This window comes from Salvelinus fontinalis, chromosome 17 (assembly GCF_029448725.1).
Source record: "Salvelinus fontinalis isolate EN_2023a chromosome 17, ASM2944872v1, whole genome shotgun sequence".
NCBI classification, from domain to species: domain Eukaryota; kingdom Metazoa; phylum Chordata; class Actinopteri; order Salmoniformes; family Salmonidae; genus Salvelinus; species Salvelinus fontinalis.
In genome coordinates this window covers 720,048-744,412 of record NC_074681.1, presented here as the reverse complement: position 1 = coordinate 744,412, position 24,365 = coordinate 720,048, and the positions used below count along the sequence as shown (strand labels likewise).

Sequence of the window (24,365 nt, the reverse complement as noted above, 5' to 3'; positions counted from 1 at the left end):
GGGGGGGGGGGGCAGAAATACTCACCAGGTTTATGGTTTAGCCTAGGCTTAGCTAAATGCAATATTCCTGAATTTCCGTAAGTGTCACTGAGCATCTTTGTAGAATTAGAAACACATTCCTGTGTTTAAACAGAGAGAGTCAAGTGTGCCAGACACTAGGCCTTCTAGCTGTTTGCAACAAAAAACACATTATGGCAGAACTTGTCAATTCAAGACGGCTGCAGGGTGTTCGTTCACGACGCTTGTTTAAAAAAAGAAGATTTTTTTTACGATCACCGTGACAAGTGTTGAAACAAACAACTGATTGACAGGTTGTGCGATGTCTTTAAAAAAGAAAATATTAGGCCTACACTTCACACAAGTCACTGAAGCATACTCTTCTTCTGTATGATGAAAGATGCTTTCCTTCTTCTTTTGAAACAGAGAAACCTGCCATAGTGCCACCAATGTTTGTGTTCCAAAAAGATAAAGCACCAAAGGTAAGTCACATCGTGTTGTTTCTTCCCGCCTGACTTTCATTGACATGAGTGGGCCTCTTCTTTATGGAAATTCCCTGTAAAGATTCCATCATTTGATTAAGTAGTTGTTGTTATTTTTAGACTGAGAAACACAGTAGATTCAGTACTGCTTTCTATTACAGCGGGCAGCTGATGGATCCAGTGGAGAAGATGGAGAAGGTAAGACTACATCTGCATATCAGATTTGGCAGTAAAAAAATATATATATATACTTTCCCTAATATTTTCCATCTAATCTTAAAATTGATGTTTGTTTTTATAAATCTTGTAATTCGTTTACCAGCAGGGGTATTGTATTTCCTAAGCTGGAACCCAGCTGGGGCTTTTTAAACTGGCATGTTCTTTATCAACCCTGAATGCTGATTGGCTGAAATCCATTTTATATCAGAACGTATACCACGCGTATGACACAATTATTTTTACTGTTCTAATTACGTTGGTAACCAGTTTATAATAGCGATAAGGCACCTCAGGGGTTTGTGTTATATGGCCAATATACCACGGCTAAGGACTGCATCCAGGCACTCCTTGTTGTGCGTAAGAAGAGCACTTAGCTGTGGTATATTGGCCATATAGCACACCTCCTCGGGCCTTATTGCTTAATTAAAGTGCAACTGAATGCAATAAACAACTTCGCTGATAGAGAAACTTTTCTATTTGGCATCGATATTAATCAAATTTCAAATCAAATGTATTCATATAGCCCTTCTTACATCAGCTGATATATCAAAGTGCTGTACAGAAACCCAGCCTAAAACCCCAAACAGCAAGCAATGCAGGTGTAGAAGCACGGTGGCTAGGAAAAACTCCCTAGACAGGCCAAAACCTAGGAAGAAACCTAGAGAGGAACTAGGCTATGAGGGGTGGCCAGTCCTCTTCTGGCTGTGCCGGGTGGAGATTATAACAGAACATGGCTAAGATGTTCATAAATGACCAGCATGGTCAAATAATAGTAATCACAGTGAACAGGTCAGGGTTCCATAACCGCAGGCAGAACAGTTGAAACTGGAGCAGCAGCACGGCCAGGTGGACTGGGAACAACAAGGAGTCATCATGCCAGGTAGTCCTGAGGCATGGTCCTAGGGCTCAGGTCCTCCGATAGAGAGAATTAGAGAGAGCATACTTAAATTCACACAGGACACCGGATAAGACAGGAGAAGTACTCCAGATATAACAGACTGACCCTAGCCCCCCGACACAAACTACTGCAGCATAAATACTGGAGGCTGAGACAGGTCAAACATTTATTCTAATGTCAAAATTGAGTACAAATTGTAAATGTGAATATTTCGGTCATAAAGTCAGTCTCGTCCTAAACTGAGTTTTGTAAGTGAGTTCGTCATGACTTACTTGAGGGTTTGGTTTTGATTTCGACAATGCTCACTTGTCCACTAACACAGGATACACAGCTGCGGTGATTTGTGCTCTATCCAATCCTACCGCAGACCGTGAGACAGACTAACCAGCAGAGCAGACTTTGTTTACATAAGACAACTTCACACATTTTTTTTCTTGATAAATACTTCACCAAACACTTAACTAGATTGCATGACCAAAATCTCAGCAAAAACGTCCAAATGTATTGCAAATTTCTTGAGATCAGTCTGACTTTTGAGGAGTGATACTGGCTTTGTTCCTATGGCGTCTCATTTGGGACAAACATCAGTAACTGGTCACATCCAACCACACCCAAAAGACTGAAATCTCTTTTTTTCTTTCTTAATGAGTGACGGAGAAACAAATGCGGAATCGGTGCGTTCAGTCCGCTCTTTAATCATGTGAATTGAAGGCTGTCTTTTTTGGGGGGGGGGGCTTCAGATTCAGACAGAGACGATGGTGGCTATTGTCCTCCGGTGAAAAGAGAGAGGACTTCATCTTCAACACAGTTCCCGTCTTCACATTCTGGTAGTAGAAAACATCAGAGAAGCTGACTGTGTTTCAGTTGATTCATGAAGAGTAATACAGGAAACTTGCCTTGTGTGTAATGTTTCTTCTTGCTCTCTGCAGTGGCTAATAAGAACAATGTCTTTATGCCATCAAGTTTCTGGCAGTCTCCCACTGGGAATTCCGAGGACTCGGAGCCAGGTGAGGCATAGTGTTTACTTCCTATGGTTCCTCCTCATTATAAACGCTCCCCAATCATTTAAGTCTCCAGTATGTGACATGCATTTGTATGCTTGTGAACTGTAGTCCAGGCCAAAGCATTTTTTTAATGCACAAATAAGTTACAGTACAACTCAATGGCAAGGAAAGCTAACAAAAAGGTATGATTTTTTTTTTAAACTTTGGTTTATGTGTAGTCTCTCACATACCTTAATTCAAGATGGGTTCACATAGACAAGAAGCATACCTTATAGGGGGAAAAAACACAGGTACCATGGGTTAAACTTGACAGGGAAGAATAGCAGGACAGAGAAAAAGAAACATTGTTTTAATGTAGACATTGAATGTGTCTTACACTCCTCCAAACATCCCAATGAGGTGCTGAAGTTGACGCTTATTTTCCTCACAGCAAAAAAAAAATTCTGTGCCATTTAAAACATTTTAAGATTGAAAGAAATTACAAAAATACAGAATCTCAGCTCAAAAGGCTACCAAACGTATGTAGAATTTGTTTGGCGATCAAGAAAATACGATTTCCATTTTGTCCATTCTGGGGGAAAAGGGTTAATTAAACACCAATATGTATGATCTCCAAGACCTTAGTGACACCAGCTTTGAAAATGACCTTCATTCAAGCACTTAGTAAAATGTGTCTTTCTATAAATGTGTAGTGCTTAGTTTTAAAGGGATACTAAGGGGATTTTGTCAATGAAACCATTTATCTACTTCCCCAGATGAACCCGAGGATACCATTTGTCCCTGCATGCAGTTTGAATGAAGTTGCTAACTAGAGTTAGCGCAATGACAAAGTCTATGATAACTGCTAGTAGATACCATTCACTGCGCTAACGCTAGTTAGGATTGGCTTGCGAAACTACCTCTAACTTCCATCATACTGGATGCAGAGACAAATGGTATCTCCATGGGTTCATCTGTGTTCATTTTATGATGGTATTAAATGTACCCTCCCCACACACTGAAAGATGCCATTTTTGTTTATGGTCTTTTTTAACAATTCTACCTCCTGTTTTTTTTTTTGCCAGAAGAGAAGCCAGTTGGGTTTCGTTTAAAACCACCAACTCTTATCCACGGGAAGGCACCTAGTTCAGGTGGGTATTGGTGCCTGGGTATTGGTGCCTGGGTATTGGTGTGTGTGTGTTGATTACAGAGAGCAACTCTAGTCAGGTTAAATGGTCAGGAAAACTCCTAAAACGTAGATGGTGTTACAGCATGTTAATATGATTGGAAGTGCATGGTAGTAGTTTTGATATAGTCTGTGGTCGTGCTTGTTGTAATATCGTACTGATATAGTACATGGTAGGTGTGATATAGTTGTGAATGGACTAGTTCTGTAAGGCATTCAGATCCAATCCATTAGCAGGTTATGTTCCAGGCGTCCCCAGTCAGAAACCCAAGGAGCAACTTCGCAGTGTCCTCCGGCCAGCCTTACTCCAGGCCCCGCCAGCCAAGACCAACTCAGAGTCCACTAACGGGGTGAAGAAGACGACAGACGGGACGTCAGAAGTGTCCACCATCTTCCATAACAACACTGAGCAGTCAGACGGCCTCGCCAGGTCACCGGTGAGGACTGGCGTCATGGTCCTGTGTTAATATGCAGAAGCTTGTGTAATGTGACGACGGTGCAGCAACAAAATAATTTAAAAGTGGAACGATAATTGAATGCGTCTCTATGGCAATGACTTATTTTGCCTGTAGTTGTATGATGTTGTGACTACCAAGACCACCACCTTGGATATGATTTAGTCCATGTTATTACTGTCAAAATCATTCAGAAATTTAATTTTTTGGTTTTCAAAAAATGCCTTTTTTTACCAACAACACATTTTAAAGTTAAATTCAATATATGTTTAATCTAGAAACGTGACAAAGAGGAGGACGGAATGAGGGACGACTGTCCTGCAGAGTCCTCTTTCGTGTTTGGACAAAATATCAAAGACAGAGCGAAGGTTCATATTTTTGTAGGATGCTGATAGGCTGTTTTCAATATTTTATTCATTTTTTGTACATTTTCTCAAATGAAGTGAATTATGATCTCAGTTTCTTTGGTAACGTCTCTCTATTCCTCTCTGTCTGTCTCTCTCTGTCTCTAGTTGGAAGAGAGCACTAACGATGGCAAGTCGTTGCCCCTGGCCTCTCAGAAGGAGGGAACTAACTATTTCTTAGAGTACATTGCCACCCCCAGGTAATGTAGTGTCCTCAGAGTTGAAAAAAAATCTTATTACTGGCTTTTCAGACCATTTTACTCTTTTCACTATTTTGAAGGTTGAACTTATAAAGCTCGTAATATTATGGTTTCAGCTACCTTAGTTTTTAAAAGCCGTAATTGTAAGTTGAGCCGTAATTGTAAGCCGTAATTAAGTGTCTGCTAAATGACTGACCTTCTAATAATAACTTATTGTTCTTCTTTTCAACCTCTCCAGTTTAAAGAACGCCACAAACAATACGGACAAGGGGGCCAAATTTGTCTTTGGGCAGAACATGTCAGAGAGGGTTCTGGTGAGTCGAGACTGTTTTAGCGGGTGGTGTTTTCCTTCAGGCCATGACAAACAGTAGAGCTGGTGGGAGATCGAAAACCCTAATCGATACAGCTCCATGAGAAATGGATCAACCTTGGTACTGTTATGGAATCTTGTAGCAAATCCAATCATGCAAGACAATGTGTTTTGAGTTGGGACTAGAAAACCACACACATATTATGAGTGGACTTTATTATTGTACTGTCGAGACACTGGTTTGACTGGCTGCGTCCTGTGTGGTTTGACTGGCTGCGTCCTGTGTGGTTTGACTGGCTGCGTCCTGTGTGGTTGACTGGCTGCCTCCTGTGTGGTTGACTGGCTGCCTCCTGTGTGGTTGACTGGCTGCCTCCTGTGTGGTTGACTGGCTGCCTCCTGTGTGGTTGACTGGCTGCCTCCTGTGTGGTTGACTGGCTGCCTCCTGTGTGGTTGACTGGCTGCCTCCTGTGTGGTTGACTGGCTGCCTCCTGTGTGGTTGACTGGCTGCCTCCTGTGTGGTTGACTGGCTGCCTCCTGTGTGGTTGACTGGCTGCCTCCTGTGTGGTTGACTGGCTGCCTCCTGTGAGGTTGACTGGCTGCCTCCTGTGTGGTTGACTGGCTGCCTCCTGTGTTATTTCAGAGTCCTCCTAGAGGAGGTGAGGCATCAGAAGAGGACTGTAAAGACTTACCGGCTCCCCCTGTGTCTGAACCCTCCTCAAAGGAAAACACACCAGAGAAGGGTAAGAGACACACACACACACACACACGTCTCGCAGTATAAATCTTAAGAGACTGGCTTTCTCTATCTTTACTACAGACTAGTGCTGGCCCCAGTGTGTTAATCAGTTAGATGTGCGTCATTGTGTGTGTGTGTGTGTGTTCCCAGGTAACAACGTGACAGAGTCACTGGAGGAGTCTGCAGCAGCGTACACCAAAGCCACAGCCAAGAAGTGTATCTTAGAGAAAGTAGACGTCAAAACTGGAGAGGAATCAGAAAGTAACGTTTTACAGGTCGGTGGCTAGTCTCTATTGCTGACTATGTTGGAATACATCAAGGTGCGTAGTCTTAGTTTTACTCTGTTTATTTACAACCTAATGGACAACTAGGGAAAGCTCAAACCAAGTTTATTCACTCGATGCTACAGACGGCTTAACAGACAGACCATATTTACATAAGCACTTGGTATTTAAATCTTCCTCCTATGCTGTCTCTCCTCCTTACACATCTGGACAGCCAATACATCTCTGCTGCTAGGCAGGACTTTAGTGATGCCTGTTCTCTCTCTCTCTTCATCTGACCTGACCTCGGCCCCAATTCCTCACTCCTCTCCAACTCACGGCTGTCCTGTTGACTTGTACCAGACTGTGGGCCCTTCTCCTTTCCATAGGATCCCTGATGTCTGACAATAACATGTTCTGACTGAATGTAAACGTCCTACATTCCCCTCTCCCTCAGTGACATGAAATAAGGATATTTCATATTTTCAAGTTTAGTAGTCAGAACCCATCAATAGTCACTAAGGATTAGTTTTCAGATCATAATGTATTACATGGACAGGGAGGAGCCGGTCGAGGATAATGTATTAGATGGACAGGGAGGAGCTGGTCTAGGATAATGCATAGTGTATTAGATGGACAGGGAGGAGCTGATCTAGGATAATGCATTAGATTAGATGGACAGGGAGGAGCTGGTCTAAGATAATGTATTAGATGGACAGGGAGGAGCTGGTCTCGGATAATGTATTAGATGGACAGGGAGGAGCTGATCTAGGATAATGTATGAGATGGACAGGGAGGAGCTGGTCTAGGATAATGTATTAGATGGACAGGGAGGAGCTGGTCTAGGATAATGTATTAGATGGACAGGGAGGAGCTGATCTAGGATAATGTATTCGATTACATGGACAGGGAGGAGCTGATCCTAGAGCGGTACTCACAATCTGAGACACTTGATACATACACCCCGCCGATCAGTAATGTGTGTGGAGACAAAATCGGCAAGCCCTCTTTTGAGGACAAATATCTTAGTATTTCTTTTACAGCTTTTCTGCTAAATATACATTTTACATACATGGTACTTTTTATATAAAGCAATCCCATAACAATAGTACATTACCAAACATAAGCTCTTTAATCCCACCCCCTCAGCCACTCTCAGCCCATCCCACCTATCACGATAGACCAACCTCGTTTGGTTTCCATGTGCCATATATTTTTTTTGTTCTGTGATGTTTTACAAACATTTTGAACCGTTCTAATCGTATAGTATCCACAGATTGTGAGCTAAAGATGAACCTTTTGTACAAGTATTATTTATTGACTATGGCTTTCCAAATCCCCCAAAACGACTATATGGAAGGTTCATTTGAAGTGTTTTTTTTTATTTATTTTTTACCATTTCTGAACCTGTGACCAGAAACAAGCTATATAGGGGCAATACCAGAATAAATTATCTAATGATTCTGTCTCTTCGCAGCAAAATCTACAGAGCTGAGATTGTTGTATGCTATATTATATATCTCTCTCAGCAAAAAAAGAAACTTCACTTTTTCAGGACCATGTCTCTCAAAGATAATTCATAAAAATGCAAATAGATCTTCACTGTAAAGGGTTTAAACACTATTTCCCATGCTTGTTCAATAAACCATAAACAATTAATGAACATGCACCTGTGGAATGGTCGTTAAGACAATAAAAGCTTACAGACGGTAGGAATTTAAGGTCACAGTTATGAACACTTAGGACACTAAAGAGGCCTTTCTACTGACTCTGGAAAAACACCAAAAGAAAGATGCCCAGGGTCCCTGCTCATCTGCGTGAACGTGCCTTAGGCATGCTGCAAGGAGGCAGATGTGGCCCGGGCAATAAATTGCAACGTCCGTACTGTGAGACGCCTAAAACAGCTCTACAGGGAGACAGGATGGACAGCTGATCGTCCTAGCAGTGGCAGACCACGTGTAACAACACCTGCACAGGATCGGTACATCTGAACATCACACCTGCGGGACAGGTACAGGATGGCAACAACAACGCACAATCCCTCCATCAGTGCTCAGACTGTCCGCAATAGGCTGAGAGAGGCTGGACTGAGGGCTTGTAGGCCTGTTGTAAGGCAGGTCCTCACCAGACATCACCGGCAACAACGTCGCCTATGGGCACAAACCCTCAGTCGCTGCGTCAGACAGGACTGGCAAAAAGTGCTCTTCACTGACGAGTCGCGGTTTTGTCTCACCAGAGGGGATGGTCGGATTCGCGTTTGTCGAAGGAATGAGCGTTACACCGAGGCCTGTACTCTGGAGCGGGATTGATTTGGAGGTGGAGGGTTCGTCATGGTTTGGGGCGGTGTGTCACAGCATCATCGGACTGAGCTTGTTGTCATTGCAGGCAATCTCAACGCTGTGCGTTACAGGGAAAGAAATGTCCGGTAACTTGCAGAACTGGCAAATCTGGTGCAGTCCACGAGGAGGAGATGCACAGCAGTACTTAATGCAGCTGGTGGCCACACCAGATGCTGACTGTTACTTTTGATTTTGACCCCCTCTTTGTTCAGGAACACATTATTCCATTTCTGTTCGTCACATGTTTGTGGATCTTGTTCAGTTTATGTCTCAGTTGTTGAATCTTGTTGTTCAAATATTTGTATGTTTGCTGAAAATACGTCCTCGCAGTTGATATATATATATCATTCTGTTGGTGGCAAGAATTGTGTATAATAATTTAAATTGAAAAACTTTTGTACCAGTTCGTAAGCCATGTGCCATGGAATCGGTACATCAAAAAATCTCTTCCCATTTTATTTTGCAATCTGTATTGTGCCGCTGTCAACATTTGTCCTCAACTGAAACTGGTATATTCTATTTATGCCAATTCCTTTCAGCCAATTAGTATATTTTAATATATGGCAGGCAAACAAGTTCCCTACCTTCTCCCTTTTCCACTTGCCTCCATGTTTGTGGTAATGCTGCAATCAGTTGGTTGTTCGTTTTGGATTGAATAGATATTTTCGATAGCTGCATATGTGACATAGCTCCACTGTTTCTATTGTTAGTTAAAAAAATTGAGAGTAAATAACTCCGACATTAGAGAAGCTTAACCAAGTTTAATTCTGCCCAAAGGGTCTTTTACAGCTGTAATTCAGACCGGCCAAAACATTTCTCACCATCATAGGTATATATATCCCACTTAAGACACTCCTCCTTCTCTCCAATCCTTACATCTTATGGTTCCACAGGAAGAGGATAGTAAACCCTTATTACTCCCTTCAGGGGATCTGACCTCAACCCCTCCTTCGCCTAATCCAGATGTCCATCTGCCTCCCCTATAGCAATCCTTTGATCTCCTCCCGTCCACCCAGCACATTCCACAGCCACTCAGTCTTTCTCCAGATCTCACTCGTTTATGTACTATGCGTCTGATCTATCATGTCTTTAATATCTCAATGTTCAACATTTTGAATCCAACACTATTCATAATATCATTATTAAATATAATAAAACATGTTTATTTTTATTTTTTAATAAATCAGTATATTTGAGTTTAACCATAACATTTGTTCTATCGTTTTTCTGGAGGATAAAACTGAAATTGTAACCAGCTTTGTACGGCTTGTTTAAGAAAAGGTGATACTTTAAACAACATATCATTTTCAATTAGTCGGTAATGAGAAGTTGTAATCTGTATGAAGGAGAAAGGGCCACTTTGGAACAAAGGATGAGCCTTCATAATCTACTGGAGAACCATTTGGGGTTTAAGTATTACTTATGTATGAGTGAAGCTTTTAGTGAGAGGTTTAAAGCTTTAAATATTTAATTTTAGCCCCCTAAACTCATATTTTATATAATATATATATTTTTAACTGGGCAAGTCAGTTAAGAACAAATTCTTATTTACAATGACAGCCTACCCCAGCAAAACTCGGGCGACACCGGGCCAATTGTACGCCACACTATGGGACTCCCAATCACAGCCAGATGTGATACAGGCTGGATAAATAAGCACATTTTTAATTTTGTCTGGCTTAGCGTTCCAAAAAAAATAAAATAATAATTCTCATATGATTTAAAAAACGAGTCGTCTGGGGTAGGCAGCGCTATTTGTAATGAATTAAACAGTGATAGGACCAAAGAGTTAATCAATGTCTATTTATGGGAAAATCACAAGTATTTACCTCTCCATGGTTGCAGAATCTTTATCTATTTTTGCAAACTTTCTATTGAAATTGAAATTGATTTGTTGTCCCTCTCTCAGGTCCAGTGCAAGTTGTTTGTGTTTGACATGACGGCCCAGTCGTGGATAGAGCGAGGTCGAGGGCTGCTCAGGCTTAATGACATGGCATCCACAGATGACGGATCTTTACAGTCACGCCTAGGTAGGTGCACAAACCTGTACACATTCATGAATGTTTGTTTGTCTCAGTAACTTACAGGATAACTCACAATGTCTTCCTAAGAACCTACCACAGTCATCATGGTTATTGGGATTGAACATTCCAAAAAGGATTGAAGGAATACAATGCCTTCCGAAAGTAACCCCTTGATTTATTCCACATTTTGTTGTTACAGCCTGAATTTAAAATGGATATATGTGTTCCCCAGTGATCTGTCTAATTACCCTGTAAATATGTGTTCTCCAGTAACTACCCTGTGTGTGTATATATATATACACTGCTCAAAAAAATAAAGGGAACACTTAAACAACACAATGTAACTCCAAGTCAATCACACTTCTGTGAATTCAAACTGTCCACTTAGGAAGCAACACTGATTGACAATACATTTCACATGCTGTTGTGCAAATGGAATAGACAAAAGGTGGAAATTATAGGCAATTAGCAAGACACCCCCCAAAACAGGAGTGATTCTGCAGGTGGTGACCACAGACCACTTCTCAGTTCCTATGCTTCCTGGCTGATGTTTTGGTCACTTTTGAATGCTGGCGGTGCTCTCACTCTAGTGGTAGCATGAGACGGAGTCTACAACCCACACAAGTGGCTCAAGTAGTGCAGTTCATCCAGGATGGCACATCAATGCGAACTGTGGCAAAAAGGTTTGCTGTGTCTGTCAGCGTAGTGTCCAGAGCATGCAGGCGCTACCAGGAGACAGGCCAGTACATCAGGAGACGTGGAGGAGGCCGTAGGAGGGCAACAACCCAGCAGCAGGACCGCTACCTCCGCCTTAGTGCAAGGAGGTGCACTGCCAGAGCCCTGCAAAATGACCTCCAGCAGGCCACAAATGTGCATGTGTCTGCTCAAACGGTCATAAACAGACTCCATGAGGGTGGTATGAGGGCCCGACGTCCACAGGTGGGGGTTGTGCTTACAGCCCAACACTGTGCAGGACGTTTGGCATTTGCCAGAGAACACCAAGATTGGCAAATTCGCCACTGGCGCCCTGTGCTCTTCACAGATGAAAGCAGGTTCACACTGAGCACATGAGCACATGTGACAGACGTGACAGAGTCTGGAGACGCCGTGGAGAACGTTCTGCTGCCTGCAACATCCTCCAGCATGACCGGTTTGGCGATGGGTCAGTCATGGTGTGGGGTGGCATTTCTTTGTGGGGCCGCACAGCCCTCCATGGGCTCGCCAGAGGTAGCCTGACTGCCATTAGGTACCGAGATGAGATCCTCAGACCCCTTGTGAGACCATATGCTGACACATGCACATTTGTGGCCTGCTGGAGGTCATTTTGCAGGGCTCTGGCAGTGCACCTCCTTGCACTAAGGCGGAGGTAGCGGTCCTGCTGCTGGGTTGTTGCCCTCCTACGGCCTCCTCCACGTCTCCTGATGTACTGGCCTGTCTCCTGGTAGCGCCTGCATGCTCTGGACACTACGCTGACAGACACAGCAAACCTTTTTGCCACAGTTCGCATTGATGTGCCATCCTGGATGAACTGCACTACCTGAGCCACTTGTGTGGGTTGTAGACTCCGTCTCATGCTACCACTAGAGTGAGAGCACCGCCAGCATTCAAAAGTGACCAAAACATCAGCCAGGAAGCATAGGAACTGAGAAGTGGTCTGTGGTCACCACCTGCAGAATCACTCCTGTTTTGGGGGGTGTCTTGCTAATTGCCTATAATTTCCACCTTTTGTCTATTCCATTTGCACAACAGCATGTGAAATGTATTGTCAATCAGTGTTGCTTCCTAAGTGGACAGTTTGATTTCACAGAAGTGTGATTGACTTGGAGTTACATTGTGTTGTTTAAGTGTTCCCTTTATTTTTTTGAGCAGTGTATATAACAGTTGAAGTCGGAGGTTTACATACACCTTAGCCAAATACATTTAAACTCCGTTTTTCACAATTCCTGACATTTAATCCTAGTAAAAATTCCCTGTCTTAAATCTGTTAGGATCACCGCTTTATTTTAAGAATGTGAAATGTCAGAATAATAGGAGAGAGAGTGATTTATTTCAGATTTTATTTCTTTCATCACATTCCCAGTGGGTCAGAAGTTTACATACACTCAATTAGTATTTGGTAGCATTGCCTTTAAATTGTTTAACTTGGATCAAACATTTCGTGTGGCCTTCCATAAGCTTCCCACAATAAATTGGGTGAATTATGGCCCATTCCTCCTGACAGAGCTGGTGTAACTGAGTCAGGTTTGTAGGCCTCCTTGCTCACACATGCTTTTTCAGTTCTACCCACAAATTGTCTATAGGATTGAGGTCAGGGCTTTGTGATGGCCACTCCAATACCTTGACTTTGTTGTCCTTAAGCCATTTTGCCACAACTTTGGAAGTATGCTTGGGGTCATTGTCTATTTGGAAGACCCATTTGCGACCAAGCTTCAACTTCCTGACTGATGTCTTGATGTTGCTTCAATATATCCACATAATTTCTTCTTGATGATGCCATCTATTTTGTGAAGTGCACCAGTCCCTCCTGCAGCAAAGCACCCCCACAATATGATGCTGCAACCCCCGTGCTTCACGGTTGGGATGGTGTTCTTATGCTGCAAGCCTCCCCCTTTTTCCTCCAAACATAACGATGGTCATTATGGCCAAACAGTTCTATTTTTGTTTCATCAGACCAGAGGACATTTCTCCAAAAAGTACGATCTTTGTCCCCATGTGCAGTTGCAAACCGTAGTCTGGCTTTTTTATGGCGGTTTTGGAGCAGTGGCTTCTTCCTCACTGAGCGGCCTTTCAGGTTATGTCGATATGGGACTCTTTTTTTACTGTGGATATAGATACTTTTGTACCTCTTTCCTCCAGCATCTTCACAAGGTCCTTTGCTGTTGTTCTGGGGTTGCTTTGCACTTTTCACACCAAAGTATGTTCATCTCTAGGAGACAGAACTTTTTTACTTTTTTCCTTCCTGAGCGGTATGACGGCTGCGTGGTCCCATGGTGTTTATACTTGCGTACTATTGTTTGGACAGATAAACGTGGTAACTTCAGGCGTTTGGAAATTTCTCCCAATGATGAACCAGACATGGGGTCTACAATTTATTTTCTGAGGTCTTGGCTGGTTTCTTTTAATTTCCCCATGTGGTCAAGCAAAGAGGCACTGAGTTTGAAGGTAGGCCTTGAAATACATCCACAGGTACACCTCCAATTGACTCAAATGATGTCAATAAGCCTATCAGAAGCTTCTAAAGCAATGACATCATTTTCTGGAATTTTCCAAGCTGTTTAAAGGCACAGTCAACTTAGTGTATGTAAACTTCTGACCAACTGGAATTGTGATACAATTGTGAAATAATCTGTCTTTTATCAATTGTTGGAAAAATTACTTGTGTCATATGCACAAAGTAGATGTCCTAACCGACTTACCAAAACTATAGAACTATAGAAATTTGTGGAGTGGTTGAAAAACGAGTTTTAATGACTCCTACCTAAGTGTATGTAAACTTCCGACTTCAACTGTATATATATATCTATCCTTGTTCCCCAGCGATCTGTCTGTAACTACCCTGTGTGTATGTATATATCTGTGTTCCCCAGTGATGCGGACCCAGGGCAGCTTAAGGTTGATCCTGAACACCAAGCTGTGGCCCCAGATGCAGGTGGACAAGGCCAGCGAGAAGAGTGTCCGCGTCACCGCCATGGACACAGAGGACCAGGGGGTCAAAGTGTTCCTAATATCGGTACGACACCACCCCTAGTCTGCATCACACATACGGCACCATCCCCTAGTCTGCATCACGCATACGGCACCATCCCCTAGTCTGCATCACGCATACGGCACCATCCCCTAGTCTGCATCACGCATACGGCACCATCCCCTAGTCTGCATCACGCATACGGCACCATCCCCTAGTCTGCATCACGCATACGGCACCATCCCCTAGCCTGCATCACGCATACGGCACCATCCCCTAGCCTGCATCACGCATACGGCACCATCCCCTAGACTGCATCACACATACGGCACCATCCCCTAGTCTGCATCACGCATACGGCACCATCCCCTAGTCTGCATCACGCATACGGCACCATCCCCTAGCCTGCATCACGCATACGGCACCATCCCCTAGCCTGCATCACGCATACGGCACCATCCCCTAGCCTGCATCACGCATACGGCACCATCCCCTAGCCTGCATCACGCATACGGCACCATCCCCTAGCCTGCATCACGCATACGGCACCATCCCCTAGTCTGCATCACGCATACGGCACCATCCCCTAGTCTGCATCACGCATACGGCACCATCCCCTAGTCTGCATCACGCATACGGCACCATCCCCTAGTCTGCATCACGCATACGGCACCATCCCCTAGTCTGCATCACGCATACGGCACCATCCCCTAGTCTGCATCACGCATACGGCACCATCCCCTAGTCTGCATCACGCATACGGCACCATCCCCTAGTCTGCATCACGCATACGGCACCATCCCCTAGTCTGCATCACGCATACGGCACCATCCCCTAGTCTGCATCACGCATACGGCACCATCCCCTAGTCTGCATCACGCATACGGCACCATCCCCTAGTCTGCATCACGCATACGGCACCATCCCCTAGTCTGCATCACGCATACGGCACCATCCCCTAGTCTGCATCACGCATACGGCACCATCCCCTAGTCTGCATCACGCATACGGCACCATCCCCTAGTCTGCATCACGCATACGGCACCATCCCCTAGTCTGCATCACGCATACGGCACCATCCCCTAGTCTGCATCACGCATACGGCACCATCCCCTAGTCTGCATCACGCATACGGCACCATCCCCTAGTCTGCATCACGCATACGGCACCATCCCCTAGTCTGCATCACGCATACGGCACCATCCCCTAGTCTGCATCACGCATACGGCACCATCCCCTAGTCTGCATCACGCATACGGCACCATCCCCTAGTCTGCATCACGCATACGGCACCATCCCCTAGTCTGCATCACGCATACGGCACCATCCCCTAGTCTGCATCACGCATACGGCACCATCCCCTAGTCTGCATCACGCATACGGCACCATCCCCTAGTCTGCATCACGCATACGGCACCATCCCCTAGTCTGCATCACGCATACGGCACCATCCCCTAGTCTGCATCACGCATACGGCACCATCCCCTAGTCTGCATCACGCATACGGCACCATCCCCTAGTCTGCATCACGCATACGGCACCATCCCCTAGTCTGCATCACGCATACGGCACCATCCCCTAGTCTGCATCACGCATACGGCACCATCCCCTAGCCTGCATCACGCATACGGCACCATCCCCTAGCCTGCATCACGCATACGGCACCATCCCCTAGCCTGCATCACGCATACGGCACCATCCCCTAGTCTGCATCACGCATACGGCACCATCCCCTAGTCTGCATCACGCATACGGCACCATCCCCTAGTCTGCATCACGCATACGGCACCATCCCCTAGTCTGCATCACGCATACGGCACCATCCCCTAGTCTGCATCACGCATACGGCACCATCCCCTAGCCTGCATCACGCATACGGCACCATCCCCTAGCCTGCATCACGCATACGGCACCATCCCCTAGCCTGCATCACGCATACGGCACCATCCCCTAGTCTGCATCACGCATACGGCACCATCCCCTAGTCTGCATCACGCATACGGCACCATCCCCTAGTCTGCATCACGCATACGGCACCATCCCCTAGTCTGCATCACGCATACGGCACCATCCCCTAGTCTGCATCACGCATACGGCACCATCCCCTAGCCTGCATCACGCATACGGCACCATCCCCTAGTCTGCATCACGCATACGGCACCATCCCCTAGCCTGCATCACGCATACGGCACCATCCCCTAGTCTGCATCACGCATACGGCACCATCCCCTAGCCTGCATCACGCATACGGCACCATCCCCTAGTCTGCATCACGCATACGGCACCATCCCCTAGTCTGCATCACGCATACGGCACCATCCCCTAGTCTGCATCACGCATATAACAAAATCAATGGGAGCACCCCCCCCCCCCATGCCATGACATTCTCCCTGACTATCTAGTTTTTATTTCAGTGCTTGTTAGATCTCAAAGATGATCTTGCTACATTATCTTTTCTACATACTTTTATATCTTGTTTTAGTAATTTAAGTTTACACTGAAAACGTTTTACCCTTTGGGAAAATGTAATAAAAACAATTGAAAAATATAACTGCGTCACTGCTAAATGCATATAGGGGAAACAATGGTGTCTGTCGGAAGTTGTTTATCTCTTGGTTCAGGCCATAAATCTCCACCCAGCACAGCCGGAAGAGGACTGACTACCCCTCAGAGCCTGGTTTCTCTCAAGGTTTCTTTCCTAGCCACTGTTTTTCTGCGTTGCTCACTCTTTGGTGTTTTAGGCTGAGTAATCCGTAAAAAAGGGCTTTACAAAATAAATGTGATTTTTAATTTTTTGGTTTCCAGGCCAGTTCTAAGGACACAGGTCAGCTTGCTGCAGCGCTGCACCATCGTATCCTGGCCTTGAAGAGCCGTGCGGACCAGGAGCCCCATGAGGCCCCGGCTACAGACTGCGTCCCCGAGGCTGACCTGCCCCACTCTGAGGGGGACAGCGATGAGGAAGACCAGGTCAACAACGCAGCAGCAGGTCTGTACCTAGCTACCTCTCTAGTGGTATTAGTGGGTGGGTGTGTCATTCAATCACTTTTTGTGAGACTTCAACTGCCTTTGGTACTTGTTTGTGTACTTTTAGTCAGTATGTCTACCCATATCTCTCCAGTCACTATTGATAGTGTGTTCAGTCATCAGACCTGCCAACGACAGGTAGCCTAGTGGTTAGAGCGTTGGAATTGTAACCGAAATGTTGCGAGATCAAATCACCGAGCTGACAAGGTAAAAATCTGTCGTTCTGCCCCTGAACAAGGCATTAAACCCACTAGGTCGTCATTGAAAATAAGAATGAGTTCTTAACTGACTTGCCTGGTTAAAGAATGGAGAAAAAAAAACTACACGCTTTCTGCGTACCATGCACGCAATTTGAGATCAAAGCATGCTGGTAGAAAAAAAAACGACTATTAAAATAGGCTTCTAGTTGGCACATTCTAGTGTTTGACTCAACCATCTGAAGTTGGAGCTGAGCCAATCAGAGAACTGGTTTCCTCCCTCGAGCTGGATGGCAGCTCTCTGTTTGTTTACATCAATGATGTGTGAGGGGAAAATGGCGAACGAAATGTTTGCCAAATACATTTTCCAAAATTGTATCTAAGTCAGGTGCACAACCACTTTCTTAATTGTCTACTTAGCTAAGGCGTCATTACAGCGTTTAGTCAACTAAAATAAAACTTTCTTAACCGCGCATGCTTTGATCTCCGCAACGGTAGCAGGCAGGAGAAGGCAGGAGCGCATTGACGAGCAAGGAAACGTGTGTGTGGTGCTGATGGAAATGGACAAGGCAGAGAGCTTTTCCGCTAATACCGTCGTTAACGTAACGCTATGTCGGACTGTTAACGATTAGTAGGCCTATGTTAATTAAACAGTTCTTGATCTGTAGGCTGCTAAGTATTGATAATAGTCCGTTCACCAATGACAACAAGGCATGTTGGATACTAGGTAGCCTAGTAGTCAGACTTAACTTGATGGATTATGTCAGGGATGGAGATCAGCAACAAGCTCCTATAGGTCTAGTTCACTTGTTTCATATTACCAAATAGCCTACAGTAAACTAGACTACTACATTGCATCCAGTAATTGAATTATTCTGAATTTTCTCCCCAAACAAAATGGAAAAAAGTCTGTTTACATTTTCACTAGACTATCCACATAGACACCTATTCATTATACAAATCATTACTCCTAAATTGAACCTAGAAACATTTGAAAGTGTTATTGAGACCACCTCCATTTCATTTAGGATAAAACAAGACTTATGTGTTAACTACATTTGTTTGATATAAAGTAAGACTCTAGGTTTCAGGAAATGGCACTTACTGGTAAAAGAAATAATAATCCGTCTCATGCTACCACTAGAGTGAGAGCACCGCCAGCATTCAAAAGTGACTAAAACATCAGCCAGGAAGCATAGGAACTGAGAAGTGGTCTGTGGTCACCACCTGCAGAATCACTCCTTTTTTGGGGGTGTCTTGCTAATTGCCTATAATTTCCACCTTTTGTCTATTCCATTTGCACAACAGCATGTGACATTTATTGTCAATCAGTGTTGCTTCCTAAGTGGACAGTTTGATTTCACAGAAGTGTGATTGACTTGGAGTTACATTGTGTTGTTTAAGTGTTCCCTTTATTTTTTTGAGCAGTGTATATTTTGTGCACAGCATTTTTTGAGTTACTTGTATAACTTTATTAGCTGGGATGACTGTTCTGCAAATACTTTAGGTTCAGAGACTGTATAAAATGTTCGCAATGCGCTCGTTAGCATTTTAGCATTCTCTATGGGATTTTACATGTACTTGTTAGCATTGCTAACCTTCGGGATGACAGAGGATCAGTGGGGTTTGAAAATAGAGCTCATTGTGTTCAGTACCGGTATAAAATTATGACAATCTGGATACCGCCCAAGCCTACAATTCTAGTTTGTCCAGTCACTGTTCGGCTGCTCTGCAATTTTTCTGTTTTTAAGCTAATTTCCTGCAATTCTACACATTTTGCCATGGCTTATGCCTTGTTCTTATGCTAGCTAAATGACTCAAACATAACAAAATTAATGGGGACTCCATTACATTTTTGGAATTTCAGATTCTCTCTCTGACTGTCTTGTTTTTATTTTGGTTATTTGTTAAATCTCAAAGATATTATTTAAAAATATATATATATTTATAAAATAATATTGCTCCATTCTATTATCTACATTCTTAATATCATCTGGTTTTATTTATTTTTAAGTTTAACACTGAAAACAATTTACCATCCGGAAAATGATTCCTGTGTGCCACTGCTAAATGCATATAGGGCAAACCCTTTGATTGTATTATATTAACAGTGTTCTGTCCTGCAGGTAACTCCGAGGGAGGGGAGACCCAGGCTGCTGGGAACACATAGCGTTAGTCACCCTAAAGGACTGCCTGTCAGGATACTGCTGCTGTTTAAGGGGCATTTTACTGCAGGCATCCCCACGGACACCCCACCTTGACCAACATGGGTCCTTCAGACCAGTACTTTTGGATATTTAGAATTCTAGCTCCAGGATTAAAAATTAAAAAAAACCTGTGCCCGAGTGTCTCTCACCCTAACTCGTGCAGTTCATTTTTTCCTTTGCATTCAAAAAAAGTAAACATCTGGAGTTATTTTTATAATTTTTTTCTCGGCTGCAATAAGAAACCACAGCTTTTTGGGGGAGGTTTGTGACTTGGCTTCTCATCATATTGATGAGTGTGAGGGTGTTTTCCTCTCTGACATTTTAAGGTATGACACATGTTTTATGAATGCAGTTTCTACTATGGGACCTTTCTATTCACCCACACGTCTTGGACCCACCCAACCAGCACCTGCTCCAGAGGAACTCATGGCTGTCACCGTGTACTGATCTGTCTTATGGTCAGTCATTTGACTGGTCCTTCATCGGCTCACCATCCCCATCCATCCAGCTCTAACGTCGAATAGTTTCTGGATATGTCATTTATTTGTGGTCATCAATTTTCGTGAGTTATCTAACAACACATAATATGCACTGTGTTTCTAATGTCTACGGCTAGTTCGCATCACTCAGTCTTCAAATGATAGCATTTTCTATTTAGTAAATAAATGACTAAAACAAATACAACTCTTGTGGGTTAATGCTCCAAGGATAACCAACGGAGCAGGCAACAAGGGGCATGTCCCAATAATATCTCCTTTCTCCTGAAAGTGTGTACTTATTCAGTCCGAGCAGGTCTGACCCTAACTCGTGAGATACGATACTTCCCACACATCTAAAAGCATTGGATTGGTGGCGTCCATCGTTTTAACCACATTTCCATTCAAATCAGTGAAGGAAAGTGAACAAGTGCACATGTTTTGGAGGAAAGAGTTGGGACAAAACCAAGGATTCACCTGGAAAATGTCTTTAAAATTGATGACTTTGTATCATCTAGTCATTGATCCTGTTATGCATCTCAAGAAAGTAACGCAACAAAATCTACCTACATTTTGTGTCATGGTTTTCATTTCTGACATTTTGAGCGTTTGTGTTGATACAGTATTATTTGTTGTTTGATAATATAAACATTTAATCCATTTGGAGAGAAAAAATGAGCAGGAATTAAGATTTATTTTGTCTGTGGGGGGGAAAATGGGAGTTCATTCAAACAACCGTACTACCCTTGAAATGTCATGTACATTTGAATATAGGCCGTGGCTGCTGAGTAGACTTTTCTGGGATCTAAAGATCCCGAAGCGTCTGTGTATGTGCGGATGACTTTCTACTATGCTACAATGTTCTGTTATTTAAAATATCATTAAATGATCTTGCAGACATTGATTCATCTTTTAATCTAACTTTATTAAACAAGCACCATTCGTCTGAATAGGTCTGTTCTCTACGACTAGAGCAGAGAATGTACACATGTACAGAACGTGATCCGCACATGCACAGAAGCAGATCCTGAGATAGGATCCGCAACCACGCCGTTGAATATATGAATTATCCTTTAGTTAGCGATCCGCAGCTACTCCGTTGAATATATTATTCTTTAGTAATCGTTCTCAACTCCTCTCCCTCTTTACAAAATAAAACATTTTGGACTGACTTATGTATTTTTCATTATGAAACCATCAAACACTAATTTCTCCCATATCGCCAAGAGCTGAAATAGGGACTGCAGATGAATGTACCTACAAAAGCAATGACATTCATTCACAATGGGCAGTGGGAAGGAAGCTTGAGAAGTTTACAATTTGACAAGTTTCTGTTAAATGTTTACTTCAAACTGAAACCTTTTTTAGTGACATAATGGGGTTCACAGTATGTTATGTGATAGGCAGTGTTGCCAGGTTAAGCTAGAATTTCTAGCACAATGACCACTCAAAACCCACCCACAAGACCTGACAACTAGCCCACATTTTTGTTCCAGCAGCAAGAGAGGTGTTTGTACATTTATCCAGTAGTTGTCTCCACAATGACAATCTAAATATTTATGGTCACATTGTTTCTCTGCATTTATTACTGGTTCATCACACCAATTGATTTAATCTGAATTTTAAACTGGGTGGTTAGAGCCCTGAATGCTGATTGGCTGACAGCCGTGGTGTATCAGACCGTATACCACGTATGACAAAACATTTTTTTACTGCTCTAATAAGTTGATAGCCAGTTTTATAATAGCAATAAGGCACCTCGAGGGTTTGTGGTATATTTGTTAATATACAACGGCTAAGGGCTGTATCCAGACACTCCGTGATGCATTGTGTCTAAGAACAGCCATTAGCCGTGGTATATTAGCCATATACCACACCCCCTTGTGCCTTATTGCTTAACTATAGAAGTGATTGATAGTGAATGGTTAAGCCATATATTTTTTTCAAGAAAATATTGTGAAATAGTGTTAAGTCACATTGCTCTAAAATAATCGTATTCCTTTAAACTGTATGCCGTCATTGTAAATAAGAATTTGTTCTTAACCGACTTGCCTAGTTAAAGGTGAAATAAATTCTTATAAAAAAAATGGAGTATAAAAATCTAAATGCCCCAACAGTTTGTTTTTCGGCTTTTATTTTATAATAAATGTAAATGTGTAGATGTAACCGATGTGAAATGGCTAGCCAGGTAGCCGTGGTGCGCGCTAGCAGCCTTTCAGTCGGTGACGTCACTTGCTCTGAAACCTTGAAGTAGTGGTTCCCCTTGCTCTGCAAGAGCCACAGCTTTTGTGGAGCGATGGATAACGATGCTTCGTGGGTGACTGTTGTTGATGTGTGCAGAGGGTCCCTGGTTCGCGCCCGGGTCAGGGCGAGGGGACGTACTAAAGTCAAAGTTACATAGAGATAAGTACTCACCAAAACAGTAGTGTTGGTTTGCTAGTAGCCCTCCATATAGAGCAGGCCTGCGCAATTAATTTCCATGGAGGGTCACATTAGAATATATTTTTGCAATCGCGGGCCAGAATCATATTACAGGATTATACATCATGTGTATGACTGTGTTGACAGATATATCTACTGTAAATCACGTCCAGATATGCTACTTATTTTACTTTTTTTAACATGCACAGAAATAAACCACATCCATGTTCTCCTTTTGGTAGGTATTTTCATTATTAAACATGAATTACACGGTGCATTCATCACCACGGACAGAACAAAGAGCTCAACATTACATTTAAACTACTCAATCAGTGTGCGAAGTGAAGTCTCTGATGGGAATTGACGAGAGCAGTGAAGTCATGTATAGTTTCTGACGTCGCTATGCGCAGGATTGGTGAGAGTCAGTAAGAGATGCTCTGTGCCTTGACTTGTTATATTTCATCACTGAAAATGTCTGTTCACATACATAGGTTGACCCAAACAGTACAAACATCTGAGCATGACTCCTAATCTTTGGAAAGTTTTGTTCATCGAGACATGCAGCGAAGTATACTTCTCCCGCTGGGGTCATCTGATAGGGAACAGATTAGTAGTGTCGGAAGGTGGGTGAGATTGTTGGCTTCTACTTGGCGGGTCAGGAGGAGTAATTTTCCTTTGACAAGGCTGTACATCTGATGTGTGGTAGGGGAGATCTGGATGACCTGACTCTGTCTCTTCCAACAGTGAGACAAACTGCTTGTGGTTTAAAGATTTTGCTCTTATGAAGTTTACCACAACATGGCTCATTTTCAGAACACATTTACAGAGCACCTCCTGATGAATAATGCAATGCAAAATAATAATGATACAAAAATTCGGATCTGGGTTCCGCTCAGCTACATGATCTAGTATCCTTTTCAAAAGGCCAACGTTTTTTCTGTCAAGTTTGGGCACCCATCAGTGGTCACACTGGGTAACTTCAAAACTCAGTCCCAGCTTTACTACATACTTATTAACCTCCTCCAATAAATCTTTCCCTGTGGTTTTGCTCTTCATTGACTGCACTGATGAAAGCTCCTCTGTAATTTCAAAGTCTGCAGTTATGTCTCGTAAGAATATCAACAACTGCGACGTGTCACGTGCATCACTGCTCTCATCCAGGGCCAAGGAGAAATAGGTGAAATCCTTTACCTTGTCTTTCAACTGTTGTTCCATATTCTCTGCGATGTCCTCAACGCTGTTAGTCTTAACAGGGAAACGTTTTCAAACAGCTCTTTCTTGTCGGGACAAAGTATTGCTGCAGAGTCAATTAAACATTCTTTAATGAATTCGCCCTCGGCGAATGGCTTGCTATGTTTAGTAATTTTGTGGGATAGTACATAGTTAGCTCTCGCAATTCCGTCGTTTGTTGAATGCAGTTTTGTGAAAAGTCCTTGCTGCTTTTGCAACTGAGAAAGCAACTCTTTCGATGCACTTGCCCTCTGCTCAGAGGACATATTCCTATATTTCTCTGCATGCTTTGTCTGGAATTGTCGGGACACGTTGTAGTCGGGACAAGTTGTAGTCTTTCAAGACAGCGATGCTCTCTTTGCACACTAAGCACACAGTTTTCCATGATACCTCAATAAATAAATATTTCGATGTCCACTCTTGCTGGAACACCCTACGTTCACTGTCTACTTTCCTTTTCTTTGAAATCTTTGAGAAACTAATTTTCCCGTAATCTCTAGCTAGCTACTAGTTGTAACTGTGACGTGTGTCAGCCTGTCAGTCACTGTCTGCCCTCGTGCAGTTGTTATTTATTCGTGCCTTTAAAATAAATGTCCCACAAGTGGTGGGAGTTAAATCATTATACAAAG

The 24,365-nt window shown here is 43.4% G+C and overlaps 1 protein-coding gene across 5 annotated transcripts in view; it reads left to right on the top strand.

Annotated features, from left to right (window-relative positions):
- LOC129813538 (ran-binding protein 3-like) overlaps nucleotides 1-21,256 on the top strand; it is a 28,465-nt gene extending 7,209 nt beyond the window's left edge. The window contains exons 2-16 of one of the 5 annotated variants that reach the window (XM_055865831.1): nucleotides 424-479; nucleotides 641-677; nucleotides 2,337-2,423; nucleotides 2,526-2,603; nucleotides 3,665-3,730; nucleotides 4,015-4,202; nucleotides 4,499-4,588; nucleotides 4,733-4,824; nucleotides 5,063-5,138; nucleotides 5,775-5,874; nucleotides 6,021-6,145; nucleotides 10,382-10,502; nucleotides 14,084-14,226; nucleotides 16,987-17,167; nucleotides 19,529-21,256. In XM_055865831.1, the coding sequence (XP_055721806.1) occupies nucleotides 424-479; nucleotides 641-677; nucleotides 2,337-2,423; nucleotides 2,526-2,603; nucleotides 3,665-3,730; nucleotides 4,015-4,202; nucleotides 4,499-4,588; nucleotides 4,733-4,824; nucleotides 5,063-5,138; nucleotides 5,775-5,874; nucleotides 6,021-6,145; nucleotides 10,382-10,502; nucleotides 14,084-14,226; nucleotides 16,987-17,167; nucleotides 19,529-19,572 (1,484 nt within the window). In that variant the 3' untranslated portion in view covers nucleotides 19,573-21,256. Of the gene's footprint in view, nucleotides 1-423; nucleotides 480-640; nucleotides 678-2,336; nucleotides 2,424-2,525; nucleotides 2,604-3,664; nucleotides 3,731-3,999; nucleotides 4,203-4,498; nucleotides 4,589-4,732; nucleotides 4,825-5,062; nucleotides 5,139-5,774; nucleotides 5,875-6,020; nucleotides 6,146-10,381; nucleotides 10,503-14,083; nucleotides 14,227-16,986; nucleotides 17,168-19,528 lie in introns of all 5 variants that reach the window. The other 4 variants (XM_055865829.1, XM_055865830.1, XM_055865832.1 and 1 more) reach the window with 4 other exon arrangements.
- Nucleotides 21,257-24,365: the final 3,109 nt, after the last annotated feature.